This window comes from Dicentrarchus labrax, unplaced genomic scaffold, assembly GCF_905237075.1.
Source record: "Dicentrarchus labrax unplaced genomic scaffold, dlabrax2021, whole genome shotgun sequence".
NCBI lineage: Eukaryota > Metazoa > Chordata > Actinopteri > Moronidae > Dicentrarchus > Dicentrarchus labrax.
The window spans coordinates 15,989,205-16,016,808 of record NW_026136715.1 but is presented as its reverse complement, the minus strand read 5'-3'; the positions used below and the strand labels follow the sequence as shown (position 1 = coordinate 16,016,808).

Sequence of the window (27,604 nt, the reverse complement as noted above, 5' to 3'; positions counted from 1 at the left end):
TCCTTCATTAAATCAGATGTGTTTGTTAGAAGCTGACCTGATTTAGACTCTAGGTTTGAGTTGGGCCTAATTGGTGCATCTTGACTAGTGGGCTGAGCTAACTGAGGGAATGTCAGACTTATCAATATGTAATGGCGCCCTACATATTCACACATTCCAGCTTTACGTCTAAGAACAGTGTGTTTTCTTTCAAGTTGGAGTCCTACACATTTAAAGTGACCACATAGGGTTGGGTTGGTCATTCGTGCAAATAGATTGCAAATAAAAGCCAGATTAATCAACTGGAGATGCTTAAAATAGTAGAATAGAAAGATGTCCCAGATAAGACTGGCCAAACAGACAGATGCCAGAGACATTCTGACTTTGTTGTCGTCTTTAATGAGTAAAAAATAATAAAAAGGGCAAGGTTTCTAAACAGGAACGCAAAGAGAAGCTGATCTGGAATCTTTGGCCCCTTTCAACATTGCTGGTTCTTCAAATTTAATCAAGGCATTGCACACTGATGCATGCACACACACACATATGCATGCACGCACACACACACAAACACACAAAGCACTTCGCTCCTCACGGGACAGGCTTTTAGTGCTCTGTCTCATGCAGTATTTAATTGACCCCACACAGGAAGCCTAGCGGTCCCAAATGCACTCCTTCCCCCCACCAACAGAGAAAGCATGAACGCCTGCAAGTATGCCCACAGCTTCCCATCACTGCTCCTCTGTCACACAGCTGCACTAAATGCCATTTTCTGCTTTAGTGCAACTCAGACTTTCTAGAGAAATGTCAGCGCTGAGGGTGAGGAGTTTGGACATACATCAAATTTGGTCAAAATGCTCAAATGCCCCACTTTGACTGCCGCATACATTAACTCCATTTCTCAAACTTTCACTCAAAATTCCATGAGCAGAGTTGAACGGTCTTCCTGCTTCTTCAAAGTAAATATATCTTTTATCACCATCTAATCAGATATTATTCAAAAAAGCATGTGGAGATCTACTGTCAGGTTTACAGTGGCTATCAGTGCAATTTGCGGCAGAGATTAGATGCAGAAGAGATAGCAGCATACTTACTCAGTTGGAGGTAGGAGAGCACACTCCCCGTCTCTCTCGCTCGCTCTCTGCTAGTCAGTCATGGTGTGCTCTCTCTCTTGGGTAACACTGAAGTGTACTGTAGCGTGCTTGTAAGCAGACTATCCCTCTCTCTTTCTCAACACTCCCCCCTCCTCTCTTATTCTCCACCACTCTCAGTACACAACCCCTTTGCTACGTCAGTGAGGCTCTCTCTGCTCTGCATATCATCGTTCCCCACCCTCTCTCCTGCTCTCCTCTCCTCCCTTCATCTCCACCTCGGCTGTCCAATGGGAATCTGTATCGCAGCCGCATGTATAGTTCATTCAGGTCTCTATCGTGATAGGACGTCACTGTGGCGAGCAAGTTGTGTAGTTATGTTGGATAGAATTGTATCTTGCAGCAGCAATCGGGCTCATAAAATCTCTTCTCACCGCTATCGCAACGTAAAATCACCCCACACCTTCAGAGGTAAGAAATGTAATAAAGCATATCCTCATTTTAGTCACCTCTTGGGATTCCCACATACGCCAAATGGACAGAAGTATGTGGATGCCTGAACATTAAACCCATAAATATAATAATTATCATAAATCCAAAATCAGGTGCATTTATATGCTTCCTCCACTCTTCTGGGAGGGCTTTCCACAAGATTCTGGACCCTGGCTGTGAAATTTGAGCATGAGCATTAGTGAGGTCATGCACTGATGGTAAATGATGGTTCAGGCTCACAATTTCTGTTCCAGTTCACCCCAAAAGTGTTTGATGGTGTTGAGGTCAGGTTTGTGTGCAGGCCAGTCAAACTATTCCACACCGAAGTCAGGAAACTATTTCTTTATGCGCATATAGCTTTGGGCACAGAATCAATGTCATGTTGAAACTATTGCCACAAAGTTGGAAACACTCTTGTCAACACTGTTGCCTACAATATGATTGTATGTTGTATCATTAAGATCTCCCTTTATTAGAGCTAACATGTAAAAGCCCAGACCAGGAAAAATGCCCCCAATCAAAAATACACACAAATGGACAGGGGTATACAAACACAAAGCCAAAATCTCAAAGGGGAATATCAACCATTTCTACAGTCCTATCACATTGTTATTTCAGCCACTGTGGATTTCAACACATCAAAATCTAAAAGTTTAGAGACAGGAGAAAGTCTTGTGGTGGTGAGGAGCTATGGGAGCCATGTAAGTTGTCTCTATTCGACATGTGGAGGCGTCCCCAGCGTAGCCCTGTGTTCACTCAGTGTGTTCTGTAGATGTTATGGTTGGCTGTACTCTGACACCTGCTCAGCTGCTGAGTGTATGTGCTATGGTTATGTACAGATGTGGACGTGGGAAGTTTTTGTTTTAAAACCAACCAACGAAACATCACCAGAGATAAAGGATGTATCTGCTTTATATGTTAATTTGTGTGCAGAACTTGTGATACAGTGTGAGATCAACAACAGGCATCTAAAGACAGACCAGTCTGACAACATAAAACCATGACTATGGGTGATGTGAAAATCTCCAGCAAAGTTGAGATTCATAATTCATAGGATAGGTTGCAGGAAACAGTGAGGCAGGGGAGAAAAAGAAGGAGGGAGAGAGATGGAGGAGGCAGCCATTCGAATTCTGCATGAGCAGTAGATGTGAATAAAACATGAATGAATGAAGGTTTGAAAGTTAAACTCCACGGTGCTCTGCACTGAGCGGGAGACAGGCAGGAAAAGAAGAGAGAGCAGCTTAAGGAGCTGCACCCAAGCATTGAGTGCAGATGTCTGTTAGTCTGTCCCATATGAAGCGCCTCTGTGGGCAGAGCGGCTGCTGGTGCATTATGGATGAGGGGCTATTTTAGGGCGCTGGGGATGCTGCGTTTTGATTTTGGAGTGGAGGGAGATGACACCTGGCTGCTGCCAAATCCTTTCATGAGGTTTGTACAGTACTTGATGGGTTCAGACATGCAGGCACGGCTTGTGTTCCAACACAGACCTGATCCCTGTTTGAAGTGTGCCTTCCAAGAGGAGGGAGGAGGTAAACAGACTGGTGGGATGCCAGTGAAATGAGTGAGGGTGTCACCAAGCAGCTCTTCACACAGACAGTGTTTTTTATGTACTGATTAAACACACATACATACATTCAGCATATTACATAATGCCTGGTGTTAGGTGTTAGTTAGATCACTGAGCAGTTCATTTAAAGATGGTTCAAGAGGCCAATGTAAATTACCAGTAATACATTTCCAAAAAATACATTTATCAACAATTAACTGCACAAAATTACTGTGCACACTACTGCAATGGAAATAATTGGATATGTATTAAATGCACTGTAAGTTTCTAGTCTACGAGCATGAAGTGTGACATCACAAATAGTTTGGGAGTGAATCCTGGATGAGTATGCAACTTATACAAGTGTGATGTAGAAACCTGAAGCCACCAGTGCACATACATTGAGAATGGAGGAAGTAGAAGACATCTTGTATCCAACAGGAAGAGAGTAGTAGATGCCTTTTAAGGATTTTAATGTGGAAATTATACTTTTTTTGCAGAAAACAGCAGACTATTTGTATGTCCATGGTTTAATTCATGTCTAGAAGTGATCTTTAAATCAACTATCAGACCGGATTTGTGTTGCTAACATTACTCAACTCTTTTCTCAGACAGTGTCTCATACCTCACTATATGTATGCTAGGCACAAACTCCAAACTCAAGAGGAGAGGTTTAATTTGTGCAAAACCTGCTTCAACAAGATGGTGGAGAGACTTTTAGCACTCCAGCACACAGGATGAATCTAGTGCTGAGAGACTAGACTAGCCCCCCTGCCGTTTGCCTATACCAGACACGTACTGAAGCAAATTATGCAATTATCTAGCTTCTCTAGAGGATCTTTTTCTAGCTAGCAGCACGGCCAAAATCAAGTGTTTTGACTTTTCAAGCACCTTTAACGCAGCCCAGGCACTCTGGGTGGGAAATGAGCTGATGGAGATGCAGATGGACGCCCCAAAGGTGTCCTGGATCATGGATTATCTCACCAGCGAGCCACAGTTTGTCAACCTTCAGAAAACAGTTGTTCATTCTGGAAAATACAGAATCTATCTCTCTCCACTTTTCATAATCCTCAAGGAAAGAGAGTGTGATGGTAACCTTTGATTGAAAAAACTGGCAAAACACAAAAAAGACAAAACAACCTAAAAAAAAGAGAAAGAAAGATGAAAGGTTTTGTGACTTTTTGGTGAATTATTGCACAGTTATTTCATCACACTTCCCCCCATAATAATAATATAAGTCTCTGTTCTCTGTTCTGCAGCTAATAGTGGATTACATGGGAGGATTATTACATTTGTAAACATATTGGGATTACAATTCTGACTCATTTAGATGAATATATTATTGCACCATGTGCATGCATATTGCAATATCATCCACAGCTGTCACATCATCAGTTGCTACATGCAACATTGTTAAAGAGAGAACTTTCATATTTAGTATTTCCCCAACTCAAAGCCTTTCATTTGTTTCTTCAGATTGTCGCTCTGACTGCGGCATTGCCTTCACTTGAGACCGTTTTTATTGATTTCCTGATGTCATTCTGTTGCAAAGTGTACTGAGAATATAGGTTACAGTAAGAATATTGTAATTTTCATAACGTAAACCTCATAAGCATGCAAGTTCAGACTGGGAGAATACAAGTCAGTCTCATATGTGCAGACATTACAGTAAGTAAAGCATTGAAGAAGTTATTGTTATTATTTGTTTCCAGTGGATAAGGAATAGTGGAATATGGATGTTTTCTCATTTAAATATGAGAAAAAACACTGCATGTGTGATATGTGACCAAATGATTATTATTATATCCCAAATGCAATTACTGTGGCTTCTCCTGGAGGAAAAAATTATTATTTCTCCCATGACCTAATAAATGATAAGGTGGAAGCATGAACAGCCCCCACAGAGCTGGATGACTGTTTTCATCTGTTGCTCCAGATGACCAGTTCTTTTTTTTTGGGAGGGGGGTTATTTTGCTCCAAATGTTTATCATGAACGTTTTAAATGCCCCTGCAGCCCTGTTCATCTGTGTCTAATTTCTGCTGGCAGACTGACAGTGTCGATGCATGCTGAGACTCCTATACTCCGAAGTGAAAGATTCCCAGTGAGGTCAGCCTGTCTAATTTAATTATCGGTATCCCACCGAGGACCTGCTTCTACCTTCGCTGCTTGTTTATGTCTGAAGGCTACAGTACTATAAAGGGCTACGCATGCATCTTCATACAGCACAGTCAAAATCCAATTCAATCGCCTCGGCCACCCTCGGAAAAAAAAAAAAAAAAAAAAAAAACACTCACCAAAGAAGAAAAAAATGAATAGGTTAGTTAAGGTCAAAAGAAATTGAGGGGGATCACCCCCACCCAACCTGAGGGGGGGAAAAAAAAAAAAAAAAAATTTTTTTTTTTTTTTAAAAACCCCCCCAATTCTAAAAAAAATTCACCTGCGCTGTGAAATCTCTAGTTTGTGGGTTCACGGCATGATCAATGACTGTACACAAAGCCATACACTCACGGACACACGGATGGATAGATTACGGCTTTCTTAATAAATTATGCAAGACCTGCACTTTTCACACAGCCCAGTCACCGCGAATTTCTGAGGCTTTTTTTTTGTCTCGGATTTCTATTTTTGAATTTGAATGCATGATGGATCATCTGTGAGTTTGCATCGGCCCTCTTGAATTTGTGCCCAAACTGATTGGCAGACTGGTCTATTTCTGTTAGAATTTAACTGTATGAATTTGTTGTTATCCTTTCAGAGGCTCAGTATGTTCTCGACCCAGTTATTTAAAAATGTGCAAAGCAAATGTGGCCCCTCAGGCTCAATGTTCAGCAAGATTTGTTTGCTCTATAGGCAGAAATGAATGAAATGGGATACTCCATTATTCTGTATCTCCTGCTGAAACTGCATTACACACCGAGAAGAAAAATATGAATATGTTAGATAATTATCTGAACTTAGCTCTCAGTCTGACAGGTTACAGTATTTTATTTTGCTGCACACATTCCTAGAGGTAGGTTCTTAGATTAGGATGTTGTTTTCAAATCTTGTGTCTTGTATGAAGATGTCCAGGCAGGCAGTGATGGGATGCGGGTCTTCTCAGTTTTCACTGATCCAGCACTTTAGCCCACCTCTCATCCTGTAAACGCCTTCCATTTACACAGGGTCAATCGACCACTCCAGTCAGGTAGCTTCTGCCAATGTCAAAAAGACAGGAGAAAGGCACTGCACACACACACACACACACACACACACACACACACACACACACACACACAGAGAGAGAGAGAGAGAGAGAGAGAGAGAGAGAGAGAGAGAGAGAGAGAGAGAGCACTTTTAGTGGTTAGTGTTATTTCACAGCTTGTGACATCTGGGACAAGCATCAATAAAATTTGGCAAAATCCAGTGCAGGTCAAATTTAAAGCTCATGTTTAAAGACATAATCACTGAATGATAATTTGATGATGATGATGATGATGATGATGATGATATGTTTTTCCAACACAGTTCAATTACTGAGTTAAAAATCTTAAAAATTAGCCTACATCTTTTCCCAAATTGAAAAATTGTTTATTTCAAAATTGTAACTACAGGACACAAGTCTATTTATTTCCACTTATATGTTACATATTGTACCTATAGGGTGACCAGGTGTCCCACATATTGAGACAATGTCCCACATTTTGATTGGCTCTAGTTTCCATAAGTCAAATCACTGCAAGACCGGCTCTTTTCTAAAAATCTGTTTTTTTTTTTAACCAATGGCTGTGAAGAAGGCAGGGGCGGGGGAGTGTTTGATGTCATTCAAACTGCACACACGTGGGTCAAGTGCAGGTTAAGCTGTGCAGATTTAGGCGGAATAATGGAAACTACTATGAAGAAACGGAAATGCAGCTACAACAAAGACTAGGAAAGTATTATAACTGGGTGACACTGATTACAGAATAGAAATGTTTCACTAAGCATTGATAAGGTGTCCACATGATCCCACACAAACATACTCTTGTTGGGATCTGCTCACCCCATTGGACCATGAGTGGTTTCCAGTGTTGATGTCCCACAATCATACTGGGAGTTAGGAGTCACATCAGTCTGGTCAGTAGAGCTCAAACATACAAGTTAAGGAACAATAAGTAAAACACATGTTTGATTGAAGGGAAAGACAGCCCTTAAAGGACTTAAGGATGTTTTATTAAAATATAAAAACTTCATGCAAGGTAAATGGAGAGAGAGAGAGTTAAGACCTCCTGTACATGTGACTGTAAACTCACACACACAGATTCTTTTGTACATCTTGTGTTCCCTCAAAGCTTTTAGTTTCGCTGCAGAGGAATCATTTACAGTAAACCTTTATACACAGAGAAGGGATGTGCGAGGCTGTTGATGAACAATGGCGCCGACTGCTGGACAACATTCAATACATACACAGGCGCCATCAGCCATAACATTATGAGCACCTGGGCACCCTGGTGGACAAACTGTGATGCACTGTGTGTTCTGACACCTTTCTATTAGAACCAGAATTAACTTTTTCAGCAGTTTGGTTCAGACCAGACGGACATCAGTGAGCCCATGACCCTGTCATCAGTCCACCACTTTTCCTTCCTTGGACCACTTTTGATATACTGACCATTGCCTATATATATAGTATTAGTAGTATATATATACTGTTTATATATAGTGACTATTTTTGTTTCAATACACTTAAAGATAGTATTTATAGTGCTATGTAGTACTTATGTTTAGGTTTTTTAAAGTATTTAATTTTTTTAAAAAGTCCTTTGGAGTTACTTGTCTCAGCATCTGTGCTTTTGTTTCTCCTGCTGACACTTGAATGTCCCTGCATGGGAATATAAGTCTAGAATTACGTTATTGTAGTGGCAGTGCATAGTGTATTAACTCATATAATAACATAGTAAACAAGCCTTAATATCTAGAGAAATCTAGAGAAATATATTCTGATTTAATTGCAAACAATCACACATATTAACTCACATCTAAAGTAAATCAGTTGTTTCATTTATAAAACTTTAAACATTTTTTTAAATACATGTCTTTTTTCATTGACCTTAATCCATTTAGTCTCAAAGTGGCCATCACAGATCATAATTATGTTAATTTCAGTTTTCAAATGAATGTGTTCAGTTTGACATCATTTGAACTGATGTGGCAGCTGGTGCCAACCCATGCCAACCCCTCCGGGAAGTGTAACAACATACTGTAGCGTAATGTTTAATGTTCCCGGTTGGATCATCTAGGGTGTGGAGTTGTTTTTAAAGGGTAAAAGTCAATAGATTCTTCTGTGTCAACACCAGTGTTGTTTTATTGGTTTACAGATTGAACTAAGTCGTGCGATGGGCTGCTCACTGGCTGTTTGTACAGGCGATACACCTGATATTGTTTTTATTGAATGCTCTATTGTTAAAACAGCCACGTATGATGATTGCAAACACTTCATAAAAACACAATGTGGAGCAGTTTCATTATGACTTCTGCAGTGATTACGGATCTTCTCCACCAGGTGGTGCCATAACGCTGTCTGATGTTTGACAGCCCTGAGTTTCATAATGTTTTCTGCCACTGAAAAACAGAAAAACGCCTATGTTTCTCATCTGTACGTTGTGTTATACCGCGAGAGACACTGTGGGCTGATGTGGAAGTGAGGGAAAATAAAAAAGAACTGATGTAAAAGAACAAATGAGCAACATTGCAGCACAGTGTGTAAGTCACACACAGGAAGGCAGAGCCACGCTCGTGCCTCCACCTCTAGGGGGACTCATGTGTTCACGAATGGGAATGCAGCGTGTGTGTGTGTGTGTGTGTGTGTGTGTGTGTGGGGGGGGAGAGAGAGAGAGAGAGAGAGAAAGAGAGAAAGAGAGAGAGTCGGGGAGGTCGAGGCGGTGGGAATGTACTGTAGCTCCGGCGGGGAAGAGCGAAGGTTGTCCGGCCAATGTCTCAGTTTTCCCTCCCTTCCCACTGAACCAGAGCCCCTCTCCCCCTCCACACGGAGAGACCCCGCGTCCGGAGCGTCTGACGGCGGCTGCGTGAAAGGACTGAACACGGAGCTAAACTGGAGCTCCACTGCAGTGTTACAGTTACTCATGTAACGAAGATGTCCAATGGTAAGCACACTGCCTCTGTTAAAGCTTTTTTCCCCCCTTCCCGCGGCTGTGTTGGGCAACTGCTCTGCACAATGTTAATTTGTTGCAGGCCGGGCTAAGCACAAACGCAGTAAGAGGATACAGCAGTCGGGAAAAAAAAAAAAATGCCAACAGCTGACTTGTACTCCAGTGTTGTGCTGTGATGATTGCGGCGGCGTTGAACTGTTCTGCAGGACTGTACACACTGAGCACCGCTCCTTATGCTGGGGACAATTCATTTACACTTTTCCATACGTGAAGCCACGATTTAAGAGGGCAACATCATGCTTTTAACAGTTTGCATGTTGGCACCACAGCGTTTTTTCCCACCAGTTTCCTCTCGTCCAGTGACCCTGTTTGGAGTCTAAACATAATGACGTACACGTTTATATTGAGGGAGACAGGCCCCCGTGTGTGAGCCTGTGTAAAAAACCCCGTTATCACTGTGCATTAGTCCCTGTGAGCTGGACATCCCTGGGATATCAGGAGATCCACCGCCAAGGCTGAAGTTGCCCGACGGAATGTTTTACTCCTGATAAGTTGGTAAAGGCGGCGATGTGTGTCGAGCTGCACTTTTCTCTCTGCAGCCCACAGACTCTAGGCTGACTTCAGGCTACCCAGTCGTGCAGTGTCTCCATGTGTGAGTGTGTGGGTTTTTTTTCCTTTTTTTTAACAGGCTTCATTTGAACGCGGAGAGCCGTCGACTTCGCCTGTAGGCTACTTGGAGCGTCCTGTTATGTAATGCGCTTCGGCCGACTGCCCGCATCCAAACAGCCTGGGCCTACACGTGTAATTGCTAAACATGTTTTTTTCTATTTTTTTTTATATATATTTTTTAAAACATCAGGCCTGTGTTAGCCACGGTGACAGGAGGGCTGCTGGTCTGTGTCATGTGGAGGAAAAGCACAAGATGTTGTTAGTCTGTACTGAAATGTAAGTGAAAGCGTCACCATCTTCATAATGTGTAATGCATGCAGGGCGACTGAGCCCATGTGTGGCACAGATTATATTTATATACTATGGCAGATTCATGCATTTGGGGCTACAGATTATATTACGTAAGAGCCGCGTGCCGCGTGCCGCGGTCTGACCTGTGTGTAAGTATATCAAAGGTGAGTGGAGGACTAAAGGTCATTCCTGCAGGAAACCTGTAAGCGCCGAGCAGACAGTGAACCGACCACATATTTGCATGATCCCAGAGTGGGGTCATATGGTAAATTGATATATAAGATACCAGGATGATTGCTGTGGTAGTTTATGTTGGATGGGATTTGTTATTACTGGATTATTACAAAAAGGAGTTTAATTAATTATAGATATCGTGGAAAATGTTTCCCAAGCTGGAAAATACTTCTAAGGGTGTTGTCTTTAATAAAAAATTTAAAAAAGTATTTTAGACACAGGAACCACAATGTGTTTCTGACCACTCTTTCAATTAGATTGTGTGGTGGTTGAGCAACTCAACTACAAACTGCTGTTGATTGTAAACATGGCCATGTGTGCAGTTCATGTGCGCTCTTCCCACTGTTTGTCTCAGCTCAGTCCGCCTGGCAGAGATTTGCTTATTAAGTTTAGAGGTTAGCAGTGTCCTTGACATGTGCTGCCAGAAGCCAGCTATAGTGAGTCATCAAAGCTAATGGGGGAAGCATGGACAATTTAATCTGGACTGGAGAGCTCTTGATCTCTGATGGTGCCCACTCAGTAGGCCTTTGTTGTCAAATAGAGCACACCCATCCCTGCCCACTCAAGATGTTAGGGGCAGATTGCGGTGATAGAGTGTAGCAGAGTGCTATCCACCAAGAACAGTTGTTAGTCTCCTCTAAAAGCCCACTATGGTAAATGTTCAAAAATTCCAGCAATCAGTGCAGAGTTTGTTGAAATGGGACTGTGTTTGACTTTACGGTTTGATGACAAAATTGACCAGTGGCACCTGCTGCATGAGGCAATAATTGGAGGAGATTTTGCTGTCACAATCCAGTGTTTTGCAAAGAAAACAGCAAATCATTTCCATGGAAATGCTGTCCCGGTCTGGTGGGGGAAGGTGATGAGAGAGAGTGGAACAGACAAGCCATTTACTAGATATTATTTCCTGTCTCCGCTATTGATTGTCAAACTTTCTGCCAGAGAATCATACACAAAGGCACACACACACACACACACACAAACACACAAAAAATATAAATAAACACAGCAGACCCATCAACAAATGCAGCGTGACAAATGTGTTGTTTTTTTTCTTGATGTGTATGTATCCATAATGATCTTGATCTTCAGGCGATATGTCCTCACGGCGTTGTTTCCTCAACCACATCATGTGTATTGTTTGTGTGTCTTCACAGGAAAACAGGTGGTCTATAGAGGCACTAGGTGGTGTACAGGGCTGACACGCTGACTGTTTCTACAAAGAAGGACAACTCAAACGCAGACACACCTCTGATGCCTCTGGCCAGTCTGAGCTCATGGTGTGTGCTTGCTGGGATAAACTAGTGGCCTGGCCAAAGAGCGCAGTGTTGGTACACACAATACAGCCCACACAGGTGAGAGGAGCCTTAGTTACCATTATGTCTTAAATTGATGTTTGGCATGCAGGATGTTCAGATTGCTCTAACTTCAGCATTGTCTTATGTTCTGTATGTTGTCTAGGATGTCGTGGGCCAGAGGCCTCTTCGTAGGCAGAGTGGATGAGCGAAAGACAGCATGGGGAGAGCGCAATGGCAAAAAGAGGAAGGACAGCTCGTCACTGTGCAACCCACACTACATGAGTTGCCTCAGGGACCCTGAGGACCTGGAGCTGCCTAATGCAGCCCCCCAGCATTACCATTGCGGAGCAGGCACCAGTGGAGGCAGCTTTGGCCTGCGCTGCGGCTGGCAGGAGGACCACTACGGGAAGAGGATGGGCGGCGGGGATCTGGGTCTAAAGGCTGTGGACCTGGGTTTTGAAGACGGTGAGCTGAAGGGCAGGAAAGAGGAGGAATTAGCAGAGGGCAGCTGCAAGACGATGACTGCGGCTGACTGCTGGATGCGGGTCATGTGGGTTTTCCAGTCCAAGAAATTTCAGTCCGCCAAGCTGGAGCGTCTGTACCAGCGCTACTTCTTCAGGCTCAACCAGAGTTCTCTGACAATGCTGATGGGGGTGCTAGTGGTGGTGTGTGGGGTCATGCTGACCTTTCACTGCATCCACACGACCCCCGACGTGGCCTATGTCTCTGTACTCTCTGTGGCCATGGCCCTCTTCCTGGCCATGATGGTGGTGTGCAACCGCAATGGCTTCCACCAGGACTACATGTGGATTGTGAGCTACCTGGTGATCGGGATGCTGATTGTAGTGGAGGTTTTTGGGGTGCTGATGGTGTACCCTTCGAGTGCCTCAGAGGGCATCTGGTGGACTGTCTTCTTCATCTACATCATCTACACGCTGCTGCCGGTCAGAATGAGAGCTGCTGTGGTTAGTGGAGTTGTGCTGTCCACCATACACATAGTGACCGCCTGGCAGCTCAACCAAGAGTACCAGTTCATTTTCAAACAGGTAAGTGATAGCAGAAATAATACAGAACAACAAACCCAGTCTGAGAAAGGAATGGAGGGAGATATTAGCTTGTGTCGCTTAGTCTGTGTGCGTGATATGAATAATCTATAGAGAGATTAGAACGGACGCGAGTAACTGATCGGTTGATAGAAAAATTACTATTATGATAGTCAGGTTATTTTCTGAGTCACATTTCAAGCAAATGTTTGCAAGAGACCTATGTGAGTTTAAATGTTGTATGTTAAATGTACTTTTTTCTGTTTTGAACTGTCGAAACTGTCAGGAATTATGGTGGAAATCTTTCACAAATTTCAGATTTTTATAGACAAAACAAGTAATCTATTAAATCAAGTAAATAAACAATACGGGGTGCACAGTAGCTCATCATGGAGGCTTAGTCCTTATTGCGGCGGGTTCAATTCCAAACAGCGGCCCTATGCTGCATGTCGTCCCCTCTCTCTCTCTCTCTCCCCCCTCACTTTCCTGTCTATCTTCATCTGTCCTATCAAAATAAAGGCGTAAAAAAAAACCCAAAATCTTTTTTTTAAACCCACACTAATCGATCATGGCAAACATTGTGACTTGCAGCCCTTTTAGTGATATTGTAAATTTTCTGGACATTCAGTTGAGAAGTTGAATTTACTGATAGAATAATATGCAAAGATATACAACCAGAGATATAAAGAGATGGTTACCTCGGTATACAAGATTTTGCAAAATAATGAATGCACTTTGAGTCTTAACACTTTTTTTAAAGGATAGATTAGTCTGTCACAATAAATTACTGTTCAGTATGTGGTTACTGCTCACTTCTTAAAGCCGTTTCAATGTAAGTGGTGGGGGACAAAGTTAATCAGAGGGTTCAGCAGTCTGCGTTAGAAAATTCAAGTATAAATCTTTCAATGTTACGGTGAGACAGACTTGAAAAATGTGACTCTGTCTTTTAATAGTTGTATCGACACGTATTACATTCACCTTTTGTAAAATGTAATTCTTGATATGTCCTTTTGGATGTTAGCTCCACATTTATATTCATGAGAAAACAAGACACATTTCTCAGACTCGTGCTAGTCAGGGCCCACTATTATCACCATTCAATTGAGTACAATGTTGTTACTGTATTCACAAGTGGAAACGCCCTACTTTCTCTTCCCATCAATATAGGACAAACATTGTACAGACTCCTCAACCACTTTTCCATGTCAAAGGTGCCGTACTAAAAGTAGATGGTGCTGTAGATCTCGGCAGCGATTCAAATGAGATTTTTAATGAGCCTATGTTTTGTGCTGTAGGGCAGCTATTGGCAACTCTGTTGGGGTTTGTGGAAGGTCATCTGGGTTGAATGAGCCCGTTTAGCTGCATTGTGGAGGAATATCATGATAATGTAGCATGGTGCCATTCAGGCCGCAATTCCCTAAAACAAGGAGGCTATTGTAGTAAAATGAAACAGGGTGGGGTGGGATACTCGGATTGTGCAATGAATTTGATGGAAAACAGGATGATTACTTCTTCGTATTGAAGGAAAATTAGACTGATCTCCCAACACATTGGAAATATTTATTCATTATGTTTGTCTGTTAGTTCTTTTTGTATTATACATTGTGTCAGAGAATTAATTGTACTTAAGGATTCAAAAATTATTCAGAAATCAGCTAAACCACCAAAGCAAAGTGATGAGCCATTATTTTTATTAACCACTAATCCTTCAAATATTTTTGCAATTACTTGATTATTTGATTATTCCAAAAAAAAAGCAAAAGTTCCCAATTCCTTGTTTTGTCCAAACAACAGACAAAAACCCTGAACTGTTAAATTTGCATAAAAGGAGCACACCTTTATATTTTAGAAGCTGTAACCAGCAATTTCTGAGCATTTTTACAAGACAGACGACTTCAACAATTTTTAAAATTAAAATGTAGTTTTTTAACTGTTGCCCAGTCATGTTCATTGATACAATTGGCCATTTTTACAGAAGACACTGTGGGAAATGCACAGGTGTAAATTATAAAATGAATGATGGTTGAATTCCATTTATCTGCTTCAGTTTTACGGTCCTGGTGTTGTACACAGTCACGCTGTCATGGCTTACTGGGACAACTAAATGGAACGTAACTATCATTACACTTGTGCTTTCATAATATGACAACTGTGACTATGAAAAAAGGCTACAATTAAGGTTTTATTTTACTTACGTATGCCACACTTTTCCTGCCATTTAATTAGGACCATATCAACCTACCACAAAGAGCTGGTGTTGTGTAGTGTAATCGTAGGGTTGGCGGTTCGATCCCTCCTCCTCTTCCTGTCCACATGTTGTAGTGTCCTTGGGTGAGACACTGAACCCTGAGGTGCATAAACCAGTGCATTCCTAAATGCTGGTGCCTGGGAGCGTTGCGTCATCCGGCATAAAAAGCCAAATCAAATATGCGTATCATCAGATCTCCATACCGGGTTGGGCGGGGCCCAGTTTGCCAGCAAGACAGATGATCTGCCTACGGGTTATAGCCTATGTGTGGTTTCAAGAATGAAAGAAAAATGTCACAAACTCAAATACATGATTTTATTTTTCCCTATATGAATGGTTAAATACAATGAATCCTGGCATGGAACAGCTCCAAAAACACATATTGGTTGAACTCTGCAGAAGCATGTTATTGGTTTTCTCTACCAACTATCGCTATTAAGCAACCAGACGAATGTGGAGCCACTCTGAATAAGGCAATATTGACATAACTCCACTGGTCCAGTGAGCTTGTGTGTTAAGTGCCCATGCCCCAGACCAGACAGGGTGACTACAGGCACATTGGTCTGTTCCCTCTATGTACTCCAGCCCCGGTTGGTTGCATTGGTCCTCTGATGATGGACTGCTGCCCTGCCTGAGGGCTTGGACCCCCAACACACTACGTTCCACTTCTCTGAACAATCAATGATGGGACATGGGCCTCACAATGTTTGGCTAGAGGGTTGCTCTCGCTCTCTCTCTCTCTCTCTCTCTCTCTCTCTCTCTCTCTCTCTCTCTCTCTCTCTCTCTCTCCTGGACTCATAGGCTTTTAAAAGAGATGGAGGAAAGGGCATCAGGTTTGCTTGGGGTTGTTTAATGCTGTTATTAACCATATCCTACTCATCCGTACATAAATCTTCTTAAATGAGGAGGAATTTCAGGGTGATTTCTTTGTTTTTTACCCTCAAGAAAAGAGCAAAACAGCATGTCATTTAGTCAGCTCTCGGTCTCAACAGGTGTCTCTCAATGTGGCTTCAAGCTACTCACAGCTTTGTGAATACAGAAGGACTCAGTTCAGTCTGTCACACCCTCTGGATCACACGTGTAAACTCATCACACAAACTCTGTGGTTCCTGTCGTCACATGGCCAGACTCTCTGATCTGGGAAAGCTGGTCTCTTCTTCTGGGACCTCATCATCCTCCGGCCCTGTCTGTGTCCCAGCCTTGTTTTTCCCTTATTTGTATTTTCCCTGTGGAGACGTTTATGCAGGATCAGAGCTGAGAAGATGTGAGACCGATGATGGCGAGGACAAAAGGGGCCTTTGTGAGGGACCTCCACGAAGAAGAAGGGGAGATCCAGGGGGTCGGGGTGGTGGCGGGGATTGTGGAAGTTACAGTGGTGACAAGGGGATGGCCGTGGATGGAGAGTGTGAAATAATGCTAGGCTGACGCACCCGACTGTAAAAGAGCTGCCAGTCTCTTCTCTCGTTTTTCTCCCTCCACTTTTCCCTTTCTTTTACTCTGAGTCATAATTCCACTCTCATAAAATCCCCCTCAGATGGAGTGGCCTTTTATTTCACAAGGGGCTGAGATTGAGCTTGCACTACACACTGGGGATTGTTTCCATAGATCTCCATGTTTCACCGCTCTGCTCTGAAGGTTCCTCCTCTGAGAGATGTACGGTATAAATGCTCTCAGGAAGAAGCAGGTTACACTGCTGCTGTTCACTTGAAGTGCCTCTACTTTCCTACAGGAACACATCTCAGAGGGACCTCATTCACTCTTACAGGTGGCGTCTGGTTAAAATGAGAGGTTTTGACTCAGACATGTGTAACTAGGGCCATACGTGAATCCTGACCTTCATGTCCTCAGTGGTAGCTGAATTCACACCCCTAGTGGAGAAATATCGAACTCTAATAGTTAGCTTGTTACATAACAAGAATTGTATTTATTTTTTTATTTTTCAGTCAATCGGCTTTCAACTCTTTGTTTGTTGGGGTTTCTTTAGGACTTTTATTTTCTTGTCTCGGACTCAGAGCTGTTCAGACTTGGACTCAATTTAAGTGGTCCTAGAAGTAACATATTAATGCTCTCCCTCAGAAAATACCAACAAGAGCCTTTTCTTTAACTCTCTTTGGTCCTTGCCTCCAGTTTTCAAACAGTTTGTCCTTAGACAAAGGGAACGGTGAAACGAGGAAGTTGCGATAAATGATCAAGATTAATTCCATGGTCCTCTAATTCCAAAGGAGGATTTCAGTTCAATCCCCCCTAAAAATCTACTCTGTTTAGAGCCACGTCTTATGTTAACACTAATCAGTGCAATCTTACTTTAGAACACTTCAAACAACTTCACCTGTTTTCACCTCCATTGCTCATAATTAATTTTTATTAAACTGAATTACTGTAGTGGACGAAATAACTTGACTACAAGTGAGTGAAGTTGCTGGAAAATCTGTATATATATTTTGTTGGGTTGAAGTCCCACCGGCGCTGCAACTTGGCCACATAAGGGTCAATTCATTATTTCCTCGTCTTCACTTCTGCTTACTGGGATTTTGCACGCTTCATCTCTTTAACTGCATTTGGTTTAAAAAGTCTGCTGCAGTCTGCTCTGACAGCTGACGTTTTACTTCCAGGTTTTGACAGTTGGCTGATTACCAGCCGCCTTGTGATTGGAAGAAGCTACTAAATTCCTATTATTCGGTTTATGGCGTCAATGTTTGTTATCGTGTTACGTTTTCTGACATTTCTTGTTAGCAACACTGAACGTACTAAAGTCCAATCTTAACTCCCGCACATTAATGCACGCACACAGAGCCAGCAGCACAGAGCTTTCGTTCCAGTAGCATCATGAGGTCTTGTTTGCTGCCTTTTGTGTAAACATGCAATAATCCCAATGGACGATCCTCAGATTATCAGTGTCTGACTTCTTATCACCCACAGGGAAGTAGAGTACACAATTGAGTGTGATTCTAGAGATTTACACAAACTCCAAATTTAAGAGAGCCCTCAGTAGAAAACACCCTCCTGCATTGGTCTACTATTGTCCAGTCACCTGAGCCATTATTTCACCTCAGGGCGCAGAGCAATCAGACTGGGGCTGGATGTCGGATATGTTCGAGTCAGTGCACACACGCGCACACATCACATGGTCCAAAACAGATTCATTTGGCCCTTGGAGTGCCTCCCTGTGAGAGACCACCTGTCCCTTATGTTTTTGTTAGCCACTCTCTCTCGAGGGTAGATGAGGCAACAGCTAACTTTGACATGATTGGCATTCAGTGCAGTTCTGAGAAGTTTTGCTTTGATATATATATTCTATAACTTAAGAATAAACAGCTGTGCATCCATACGCATATATATATGTCTTATGGGGGATTATGTGACTTACTGTGCCATTGTTTAGTTCTAAGAATTTATAACCAGCTGGTGTGCAAGATGTCATAGACAGATTAACAACAGCAAGAAGTTGTTCTTTGTGTTGGTCAGGATATATTTGAATAACCAAATCCCAAATGGAGTCCTGTGAAGAGGAGCTATTGACAGGCAGGTCAAAAAGAGAGAGAAGTCTCGAAGGTACATCTAGTCTGTGCTTTTGTTATTGTGTGCTGAGAGGAAAAACCTGTTCCTTTGGCAGATTGTTATGGGGTCAACGAATGTAGGACTAGTGGAAACATACTGATCCCTCTGCTTAACACCGGTGAAAAAGATACCAATCAATGAAATGTCACAGGCATGACCGAGGCGTGCATAATGCATTTAGGCCAGAACATAGGTGTTATGTAAGAAAAACCTCAAAGCAACTACACAGGTTACCTTAACCTTTATGCAATTATTTATGATGTTTACTTGGAAAGTATGACAGCTGTGTAAGATACTCACATGTACTGTAGGCCGATACTGTCTGCTCTCTAAGAGATATTGAAACTAAATCAAAATGTGCCCTGTTGGTTCTGTATCTTTCAAGTATTATCACTCTGAATCTACAATATATTTAGATCTTTTTGGTAACTGTATTAGAGTTTACAGTGGCTTATTTTTAGGGCTAGCTATTGTTAAAAAAAATACAGATTCTGGTGCCCGTACGATAACTGAGCTTCAGTACTGATACCAAAACTTTTTTTTATGCTTTATTTTGAGGAATAAAAACAAAACACGTTGTTTGATCTCTTACGTAATGGAAAATAAAATAGAACCTAACATTAGCTGTATTATATTAAATTAGATTAAAATGACCTGATCAGTTAAGGACATGTGTGCTGAAAAGTAAATAAGGCTAATAAGAATCATGCATTCAATGCCAACAATTAATATGTGACATTCTTTGACACTTGATTATGCGGACACATGTTGGTCAGCACTCAATAAGTATTGAAGTTTTATACCCAGCCCTATTTATATTGAGCGAACCCGGTGTCCAGTACAGCTGTACACCCACGTACATGAGAGGGGGAGTGTGTGATCTGTGTCAGTCTGCACGGATCAGAGCAGCTCACTTGGCTGCTATCAAATGGTGAGAACCCATCATCAGGTACTGGAGGTGCCAAACAATGCACTGGCTCAAATAATAGCTCCCCCCTTTACTCCCAACCCCACCCCCAACTCCCCCTCAGAGAGGGAGAGAGCTTGTGACTCATCCACTTATTGTATTACAACCACAGGCAATGATACAAACCCGGATAACTTCCACCGCCATGGGTGGGAGCAATTAGGATTAGCGATAAGCGAAATATTGCTCTTAAAATACAGCCAATGATAAGGCAAATAATAGCCGGGCTAATAATAGCTGTGTGAGTCGGGGATGAGGAAGTGCAGGCTTCTAATAACAGCTCGTGGTTTACTAACAACTTGGCTCTCTGCAAAAGTAAATACAGGGATTTAAGGCTGAACTACCATGGCGGACGGCCAAGAGATATATATTAGGAATCCATTAGCGGTGTTAAATGTTGATCTGTGTGGCATGCAAGCCCCTAGGCTTTTAAGGGCAATTTTACTGTGCATCCCGTTGAGTGTAGTGCACCCTATTTCAGTGCTGCTGACAGGAAGGTGAATGGCTCTGTGTCAAAGGTCACCGTCACACTAGCCAACTGTCTTGTTATCCCGTTATCCCAGTTACAATGACACTGTTAAAACATATGTCGGGGCCGGTGTGAGAATGCGTTCCTGGAGTGAAGCTGTAATTAACAAACATGTTCACCATCACTGTACAAACACCGTCCTGCTTTTGAAATGCACACCACTGTGAACAAGCCATGTCTTTACTGTCACATTATAGACCGTCTTTAACCTGCTCCACCTCTTTGACTTTCACTCAACCATATTAAAAGGAAAGAGCAGATCAGCCTAATGATTTTGTCCAGTCAGTGCAGACAGTTTTTCCTGTTAGCTGTTAAGTGTAAAGCACTGAGCCTTGCTGTCTCAAAGTATGTCTTTTTCACATTTTCAGTGAATGATGTCAGATGCAATAACAAGACCCTGGTCTCATGATGTAATTTCACACACTCAGGGTTAATCCAGAGGAAGTTACACTCTGTCTTGTGCCTTCACAGGATCAGAAAGGACCAGTCCTATGACAGAAAGCTCAAAAAAGTGCATTATTGCGTGTCTTAATTTATTACACTCCCTCCTCACACATCAAAAAATGAAATCCTTTCCTTTTAAGGCGTCAGAAAGCAGCGCTGTTTTCTTTGTTTGGGATGAAGTGTCATGAGCACCTTCAGGTTGTAAAGAAGAGCCATAGCTACTAGACTCTACATTTTCTGTGACATCCAAAATGCCTGAATCAGATTTCCAAGAGCCTTTGTTTTGGGTATGTATAGCCTTTAAGGCTGACATATACAGTAGCAGTTCAGCTTGTAATTTGCAAACCATATGTCGAAACACAACCCCTCTGCTTTTATTCCTGTGAAATGCTGCTGATGTATCAGGCTTCACAAACATGTCACATGTGACGTTTCCTGAAGTTGGCCCGGGAGGCGGATGTGTTACATGCATGAATTCAGTATCAGCTCATCCTTGACTGAGCAGCTCATGGAAGACCAAGCCAAAACTCACGCTGAAGCAGTTACCAAAATGCTTGTGTTTCTGCTCTTTAAACTGTAACCTGTTGGTCTTGTACCGATATTGATCTGTATGCTTTGTAGTAAAAGTCAATATTGTGTATGGTTGAAGAGTACAAGGAAGCATAGTGGTTAACGCTGTAGTGAATGTTAGCATATGTTTATATAACTGGATGGTGAAACGAAAGTCTTGTTTGTTTTTATTAAAGCTCCAGCATCTGGCCCACACAGGCAATCTCATTTAATGTAGTTAAATCCTCTATCTCTTAATTCTGTCACAGTATTTAAAGACATTCTGGCTTAAAGACAAAAAAACACACGCTAATGCCAAAGAGCCACCAGCATACGTTTTCCCATTTTGGAGTTATCTTACATGCTACATCGGTTTCTGTCAAAGTCAAATGGCGACCTTGATGTTGTACATTGTGCTTAAAAGGAGATGGAGGCAATAGCAGCTGAAATGGGAATTCCTGGATGTTTAGCTCATAGTCACACAGTTCAAGGTCTGGACTCCCTCACACAGTTTAAATCAGTGAGAGCAGGAGCCAGCGGAGGGGTGAACGGGGCTGGTTGGACGGTTGGTTTGTTAAGCTAATTAACCAAATCGCGTGTTCTCGCAGCCGCCGTTCTGTAGCTGCAGCTGTGCCTGTGAGGGTGTGAGCAGGCAGGAAGTGAAGGGTTAGTGAGGACACAGCTGGGAGGAGAGTGTTGTGTCCAGCCCTGCCCACTCCTCCCTCCCTCCTTCCCTCCCTCCCTCACTCCCTCCCTCTGACTGTCCAGCCAAATACTGACCCCAGACCACTGAGCAGCCAAGACCACTGACAAACAGACACTGGTGTACTCATTATCACAACTTTGTATCTAATGTTCATCTAATACAATGGCGCATTTAACACTAATATATGTGTTAATTAAAACATTCTACCCCTTGAATCTTAATTCACCAGGAAACAGGGAGGACAATGACGAACATACAACTGTTGATGCTGTTAATAATACTGCTCATACTACTATTGCTCCCACTACTATATTAATATTATACTTGTACTGATTCTACATGAAAATATTTATCTCTTTATATACAAAGATATCACTGACAATGCTAAAAGCAAATCATTAAAACAGTTGATATAGAAACCAGTTCCATGACCAAAAACTGAACATAAATATGATGGAAGTAAACAAAAATGTAAAGATCAAGCAGCCGGTTTGTCTATTAGTTGATCAGTGTTTACTAATCTATAACTAGTCTGATAATCAATTGTGTAATGTGTAAAAAAGTCAAATATTTTCTGAGTTGGCTTCTCAAAAGTGAGGATTTGCCACTTTTCTGCATCTAACTGAATGATAGGAGCAGCACTCATAACAGCGGCATAAACATACTGAAGGCAGAGAGCAGAGAGAGTCGTATTTAAACGGACAGCAGCAAGATCATAGGCTAAAAATGCAGGTGTGTCTCTGTGCTATTGGTCAGATGAGACCAGCTGACGAGAACAGCTGACATCACAATTAACAGCCCCTGATAATGACAATGACACATACCTGATATCTTTGGGTTTTGTTGGTCGGACAAAACAAGCTATTTAAAGACTTCCCCTGTGATTTGTTATTTGCAGCCCTAAAGAAAAAAAAGAAAGGGCATTAGTTGGATCAGCAGCGATAGGTCAAGCAAAGTGCATATGAGCCTTGAACACTTGAGGTTTCACACTCATTTAATGTCAGATTATTTTGTGGCTGCTTCTCTACTTCACAGAAAAAGAGAGGGAAGAGGGACAAATGATCAAAGTCCTGGAGCAGCCCTAAACCCAGGATGCTGAGTAGTATAATTCAGCCAAGTGAATTGAACCACAAAATAGTAGTTAGACGGCTAAAACGTGGGATCTTGTGACCCTCCTGCTTTGTTTTAGGGAACGGCCATGTTCGAGGTTCTCAAACGATAACAACCAAGCATCTGTGTACTGTTTTACCAAAGGTTGTTCCCCTCTATTCACTGTTTTCTCTGAGGCCACAAAGTCCACTGTTACTGTTGTCTGTCTTCAGGCCTTGCAGCTACACACATATACAGTGTCAGAAAGAAAAGCGGTAAAATCAGGGCCGGCCAGATGCACATTGTCCTTTTTGGAACTGGTGAACTTAAGCCAGTCAATACTAGATTCAAGGTCGAAATATTGAAGTAGAAGGATAAATGAACATTATAATCTTTTGATCTGAAGAAAGTTTTGTTGGTCAAATTAGAAAAATGGAGTGGGTCGTTTTTAGCTGGTGGTTGCAGTTTGTTTTAGTCAGTAATTCCAGGATTGCTGGGAGACTTTTCCTCATGTTTGGACAATGTTTATGTGCAAGTATTAATTCAGGATCAGATTTTCTGACAGATGTGCGGCCTGGGTCCAGCTCTATTTAGCTTCATGGAATTTGCTTCAGCGCTTCACAAAGATTACTTCGTGGCCTCACTGGTCGCCTGAGACCAATTTTGGTTTGGCCCAAGCCACGACGAAAACAGAGCTCCGATTCCAGATGGCAGGGACCCAAGATGGCAAAGACAGGCACCCCCACCCCTCTGCAACATTTATCTTTATAAGGAGTGGCTTCTTTCTCATGTAGGTAATTACACATTATAGTAACCTCGATTAGATCAGGACTAGTGCAACAAAGTCGTATAGCATTGTCTATTTTTACCACTCTAGCACCACATGTTATCTTTTCAGGCTATGATCAGCAGTGTGTGACTGGGCTTTGACGTTCATCTCTGTAAGACATTTTAAAAGCTCCAGATGCCTATCAAAGGTCATGTGCTGGAGAGTAGCCCCCATGTCAACAGCAGTCAGTGTCCCCAGAGCCAGTGTGTTGACTTATGGGATATAGCACTCTGGCCTTTTAAAGTTTAAACTTTGGCTCAGGGTTGGTGGGATATCTGAACTTATCTTTTATTTCAGGCTTTTTCAAATATTCCTGGATAAATCCAAACATTGATAATGTGGACAATGCCTTTATCCAATAAGTCACTGTGTGTCGTATCCGCTGTTATCAGTTCTTAGTTTACCTCCTCTCACTGTATTGTCGTAGGAGTTAATATTCGTTACAAATTAATCAACATGCGACCACCTTAGCTCTGCTCACAGACTAGGCTTGAGTCGCCTTTGCTGAACCCGCTTAAGAATAAAAAGAGCACCGTTACCACAGTGCAGCAGGCCTACATGTCATGGAAACATCCCTTATTGATCAGTGGAACAAATCAGCTGTTTTGTGTCTGAATGAATAAATAATGACCTTGCCAAGAAAACCTGATCTCTGTACATGTTTATTCCAGTGTGATTGTTTGTGAGGGAATTGTCCAGTGGGATATTATGAAAGACAGAATGGGTTTGCTGTGTCTTTGCCGAGCAAAAATCTTTTCCATCCCCTTCCTTCATTTGTTCTTTAACATGTTATTCGTCTGCCTTACTTTATAAAGCACCTTGCCGGGAGCCGCACCTTATAAGCCAATGTTTGGACTCCTTTTAACTTCACCGCCAAGAGGTTCCCGCTTAAGTAAATGTCGAGCGAGGCTCATCTTTGAGAGCCAGGCGTCTGTTGGAAGAATGGTCAGGAGACATCAGTGGAAGATACTCTCCAGCTTAGTGGTTATAAAGAGAGCGGCACTGTGCTAATGAGGAGACGTTTCTTCTGCTCTCTTTACACCACATCATGTTTGAAGAGGGGAGTGTCACAGCAGCCGTGGGTCTGTGCTAGATTTGCATGCCTGGGTGATATAAGTGCAGCAACAGACACAAGCTTCAGGATCAAAGAGCTGCCAGTCCAAAAGGAGTCGAACACACTCACATGCATAGCTCACCCACAAGATTTATTCAAAAGCCGCTGTGAATGCTGCTGCCTCTAATCTCCAGACCGTGTGGTGACTAAGCATAACTTGGCATTAACGGAAGCTTTGTTCATCATGTTTCCCCACACTTTAGTTTCACTTATTCAGAGCTATCAGGCTGTTATATTGAGCCATCATTCAAGATGTAGTCAGTCAATTGTTGCTCAGCTCTAATAATGCTCAACCTGAATGCACCATACCTGCTGATATTTTGGGGCTTTTGCGAGGTTTCAATAGATGCTGCACTTGCATTTGCATCACTTTTGCAAATAAATGTGTATACATGCTATCGCTGCACTATTGTGTGTTTTCCTGTTCAGGAAAAATACACAAAATCGTGAATTTGGGACCTCCTAAGCTTTAAAAACACTATCAAAATCAGTTGGATAAGAATGCCTTTACTTGAATGGAAATCTGAGCACGCTCACATGGGAAGCTGAATTGACTGAATGTAAATTGAGTGCATTGCCGAGAAGCATGGTCCTGGGAACTGCAGGTGGCCCTGTATCTCAGACTGGCCCCTTAACTAAGTTATCTGGCTCACTCTGTTCAGAGCCATCTGTTTGGGATTAATGCGATCAGGTTCTATCAGAGCCCTTCAAGACTGGAGTGTCAGGTCTCATCGGTGGTCTGTAACATTACGATGCAGGGCTTATCAGGAAGCCCTAGCCTGTCAATGATTTATGAACACAATAGGCTAATCACTAATTGTGCGACGGTGCGGCACAAATTCAGTGTTGCACTTAGAGAACAATTGCTCAGCCAGTCATGTAAAGAATGAGTGGGTATTCTTTGTAGGTCCTCACACCTGATCTTCAATAGCCTGATGATGAGGTGCCTCACACTTCTTGACAGCTTTGATCTGAATCTTTGAAAGCTGACTGACAGTTGGCATCAACCATTCTCTGTCATCCTGCATGAAGGAGTTCAGGAAAAAAAAGTACTTCTTGTGCTTTCCCAAACCTGTTTTGAGGGAACCTGGCCGCATCTATATCTGTCAGACCAAAAAAAAAAAACTAGGATACATTTTGGATGCTCAGTTGTTAGTTCCTGAATAATGTTCTTGCTCTCTCCCTGCATCAGCTACATCAGGGATTGGTATTTACCCGATACATCAAAAGCATGTTTGCTTCTGCACCTGCGAACCATCAGTGTGTTTATTTTTGCTTACTGCTGTGCTTCTAATCTAGTTTGGCCATTTGTTTTCAGGTGGAATAGGAAGCTACCACCAACTCTTTGAATAAACAGTGGAATTTGCCTGCCACTGTCCAGTGGTAATAGTGTTCTGTTTCAAGCACAGGTTGTTAGATTGTCTTTGTCTTGTTGTGACAACAAAGGGGCGAGTTCTTGTGTATACAGTGTAAACCTCGTCTCAGGATCGTGGTAGAAAGCCTGCCATCACTCGACAAGTTTGAGGCCGGTTTTAGTCTAATTTCATTCGGAGGTTTTGATCAGTGTGTGGATGCTAGGTTAATAGCTTATCGCTCCTCTTAACTTCATTTTAAAGTGACACATTCATGAAAACATGTACTGTATGCATGTATACAGATAAGCATCCTCTATCTCCAGTTCTCCATCTCTCTTCTCATAAACACAAATAACAGACTCGCACACAAAGACACTGGTTTGGCAACATACCAGCCATTGCGTTGAAGAACTGGTACTAGCGATGAGATTATTTGTGTTCTCCAGTTTAGTCATAATGTTGTTATTATAACGGATTGAAAAACAGCATTTACGTGTGTACCGTGGCCGCATGTCTTTTTTCTCATTATTGATGATATCATCTTCAGAGGAAACACTCTGCTCTGGTCATGGGTCAAGTGACTTTCCCAGGCTGGAGTGTGTTTCTGAGCATGTAGAGGATGTGTGTGTGTGTCTGTGTATTTCTGAGTGGAGGGGAAGTCCAGAGCTCAAGGCTCCATTTCTGTTGTTCGGTCTTGGCTGTGGACGAGTGAGAAGAGAAATCACTAACAGACTTAGACACTGGCTCACCACACGCATCCAAAAACACACAGAATGCGGCCGGAGCAGCACAGAGGAATGCTTTTAAGGTCGATGACCCCACAAAGCTAACCGTACACTATATCTAAACTTAATTTACTCAAGCCACAGATAATGCTGTTTTACACTTTGTGCCTCTGCATTCCTAGAGCCTCATTGTTCAACCAGCATACCTCAGTGCACTGCGCACACACGAGAAAGTTACCTTTCTGTCTCTGACTGCTATCTAAAGCTGTACATTCAAACACACCACCAGTTGCATGAAACATTATCTCTGTCATACTGCTTTATGCTGCTGTAAATCTGACAATTAAAAGCTGTTTTGTCACATCTGTTTTACACTCTTTGAATGGATTCCATACACGCTATATAAATATCACAATATAAACTTTCAGCTCAAGTATCAGAAAAACAGGAGTGACACAGTCTTCACGTGTCCCCAGTCATGCATCACACTGAACCCTCTGGGCTTCCTATCTGCTGTTCAGTGCGACGTGAGGAGAATGTCCTCTTGCACAGCAACCACGAGGCCACGCTCATCATCTCTAACCAGATCACATCTAATGGCTCCTCAGACGTTTGAGGAATTTTTCTCCTTGCAGTAAATCCTATGACACAGAGTGTTATCAATTTCGTTTATTGACCTCTCCCAGGTCAGGCAGAGTTCACAGTATTCTTATGATGTGACATGT

The 27,604-nt window shown here is 42.3% G+C and overlaps 1 protein-coding gene across 4 annotated transcripts in view; it reads left to right on the top strand.

The window, feature by feature from the left end:
* The first annotated feature begins 8,979 nt into the window (after nt 1-8,979).
* Nucleotides 8,980-27,604, top strand: part of LOC127377513 (adenylate cyclase type 6) — a 31,456-nt gene continuing 12,831 nt past the window's right edge. The window contains exons 1-3 of one of the 4 annotated variants that reach the window (XM_051425455.1): nt 8,980-9,225; nt 11,583-11,780; nt 11,887-12,769. In XM_051425455.1, the coding sequence (XP_051281415.1) occupies nt 11,888-12,769 (882 nt within the window). In that variant the 5' untranslated portion in view covers nt 8,980-9,225; nt 11,583-11,780; nt 11,887. Of the gene's footprint in view, nt 9,226-9,405; nt 9,884-9,955; nt 10,177-11,582; nt 11,781-11,866; nt 12,770-27,604 lie in introns of those variants that run through there. The other 3 variants (XM_051425457.1, XM_051425456.1, XM_051425454.1) reach the window with 3 other exon arrangements.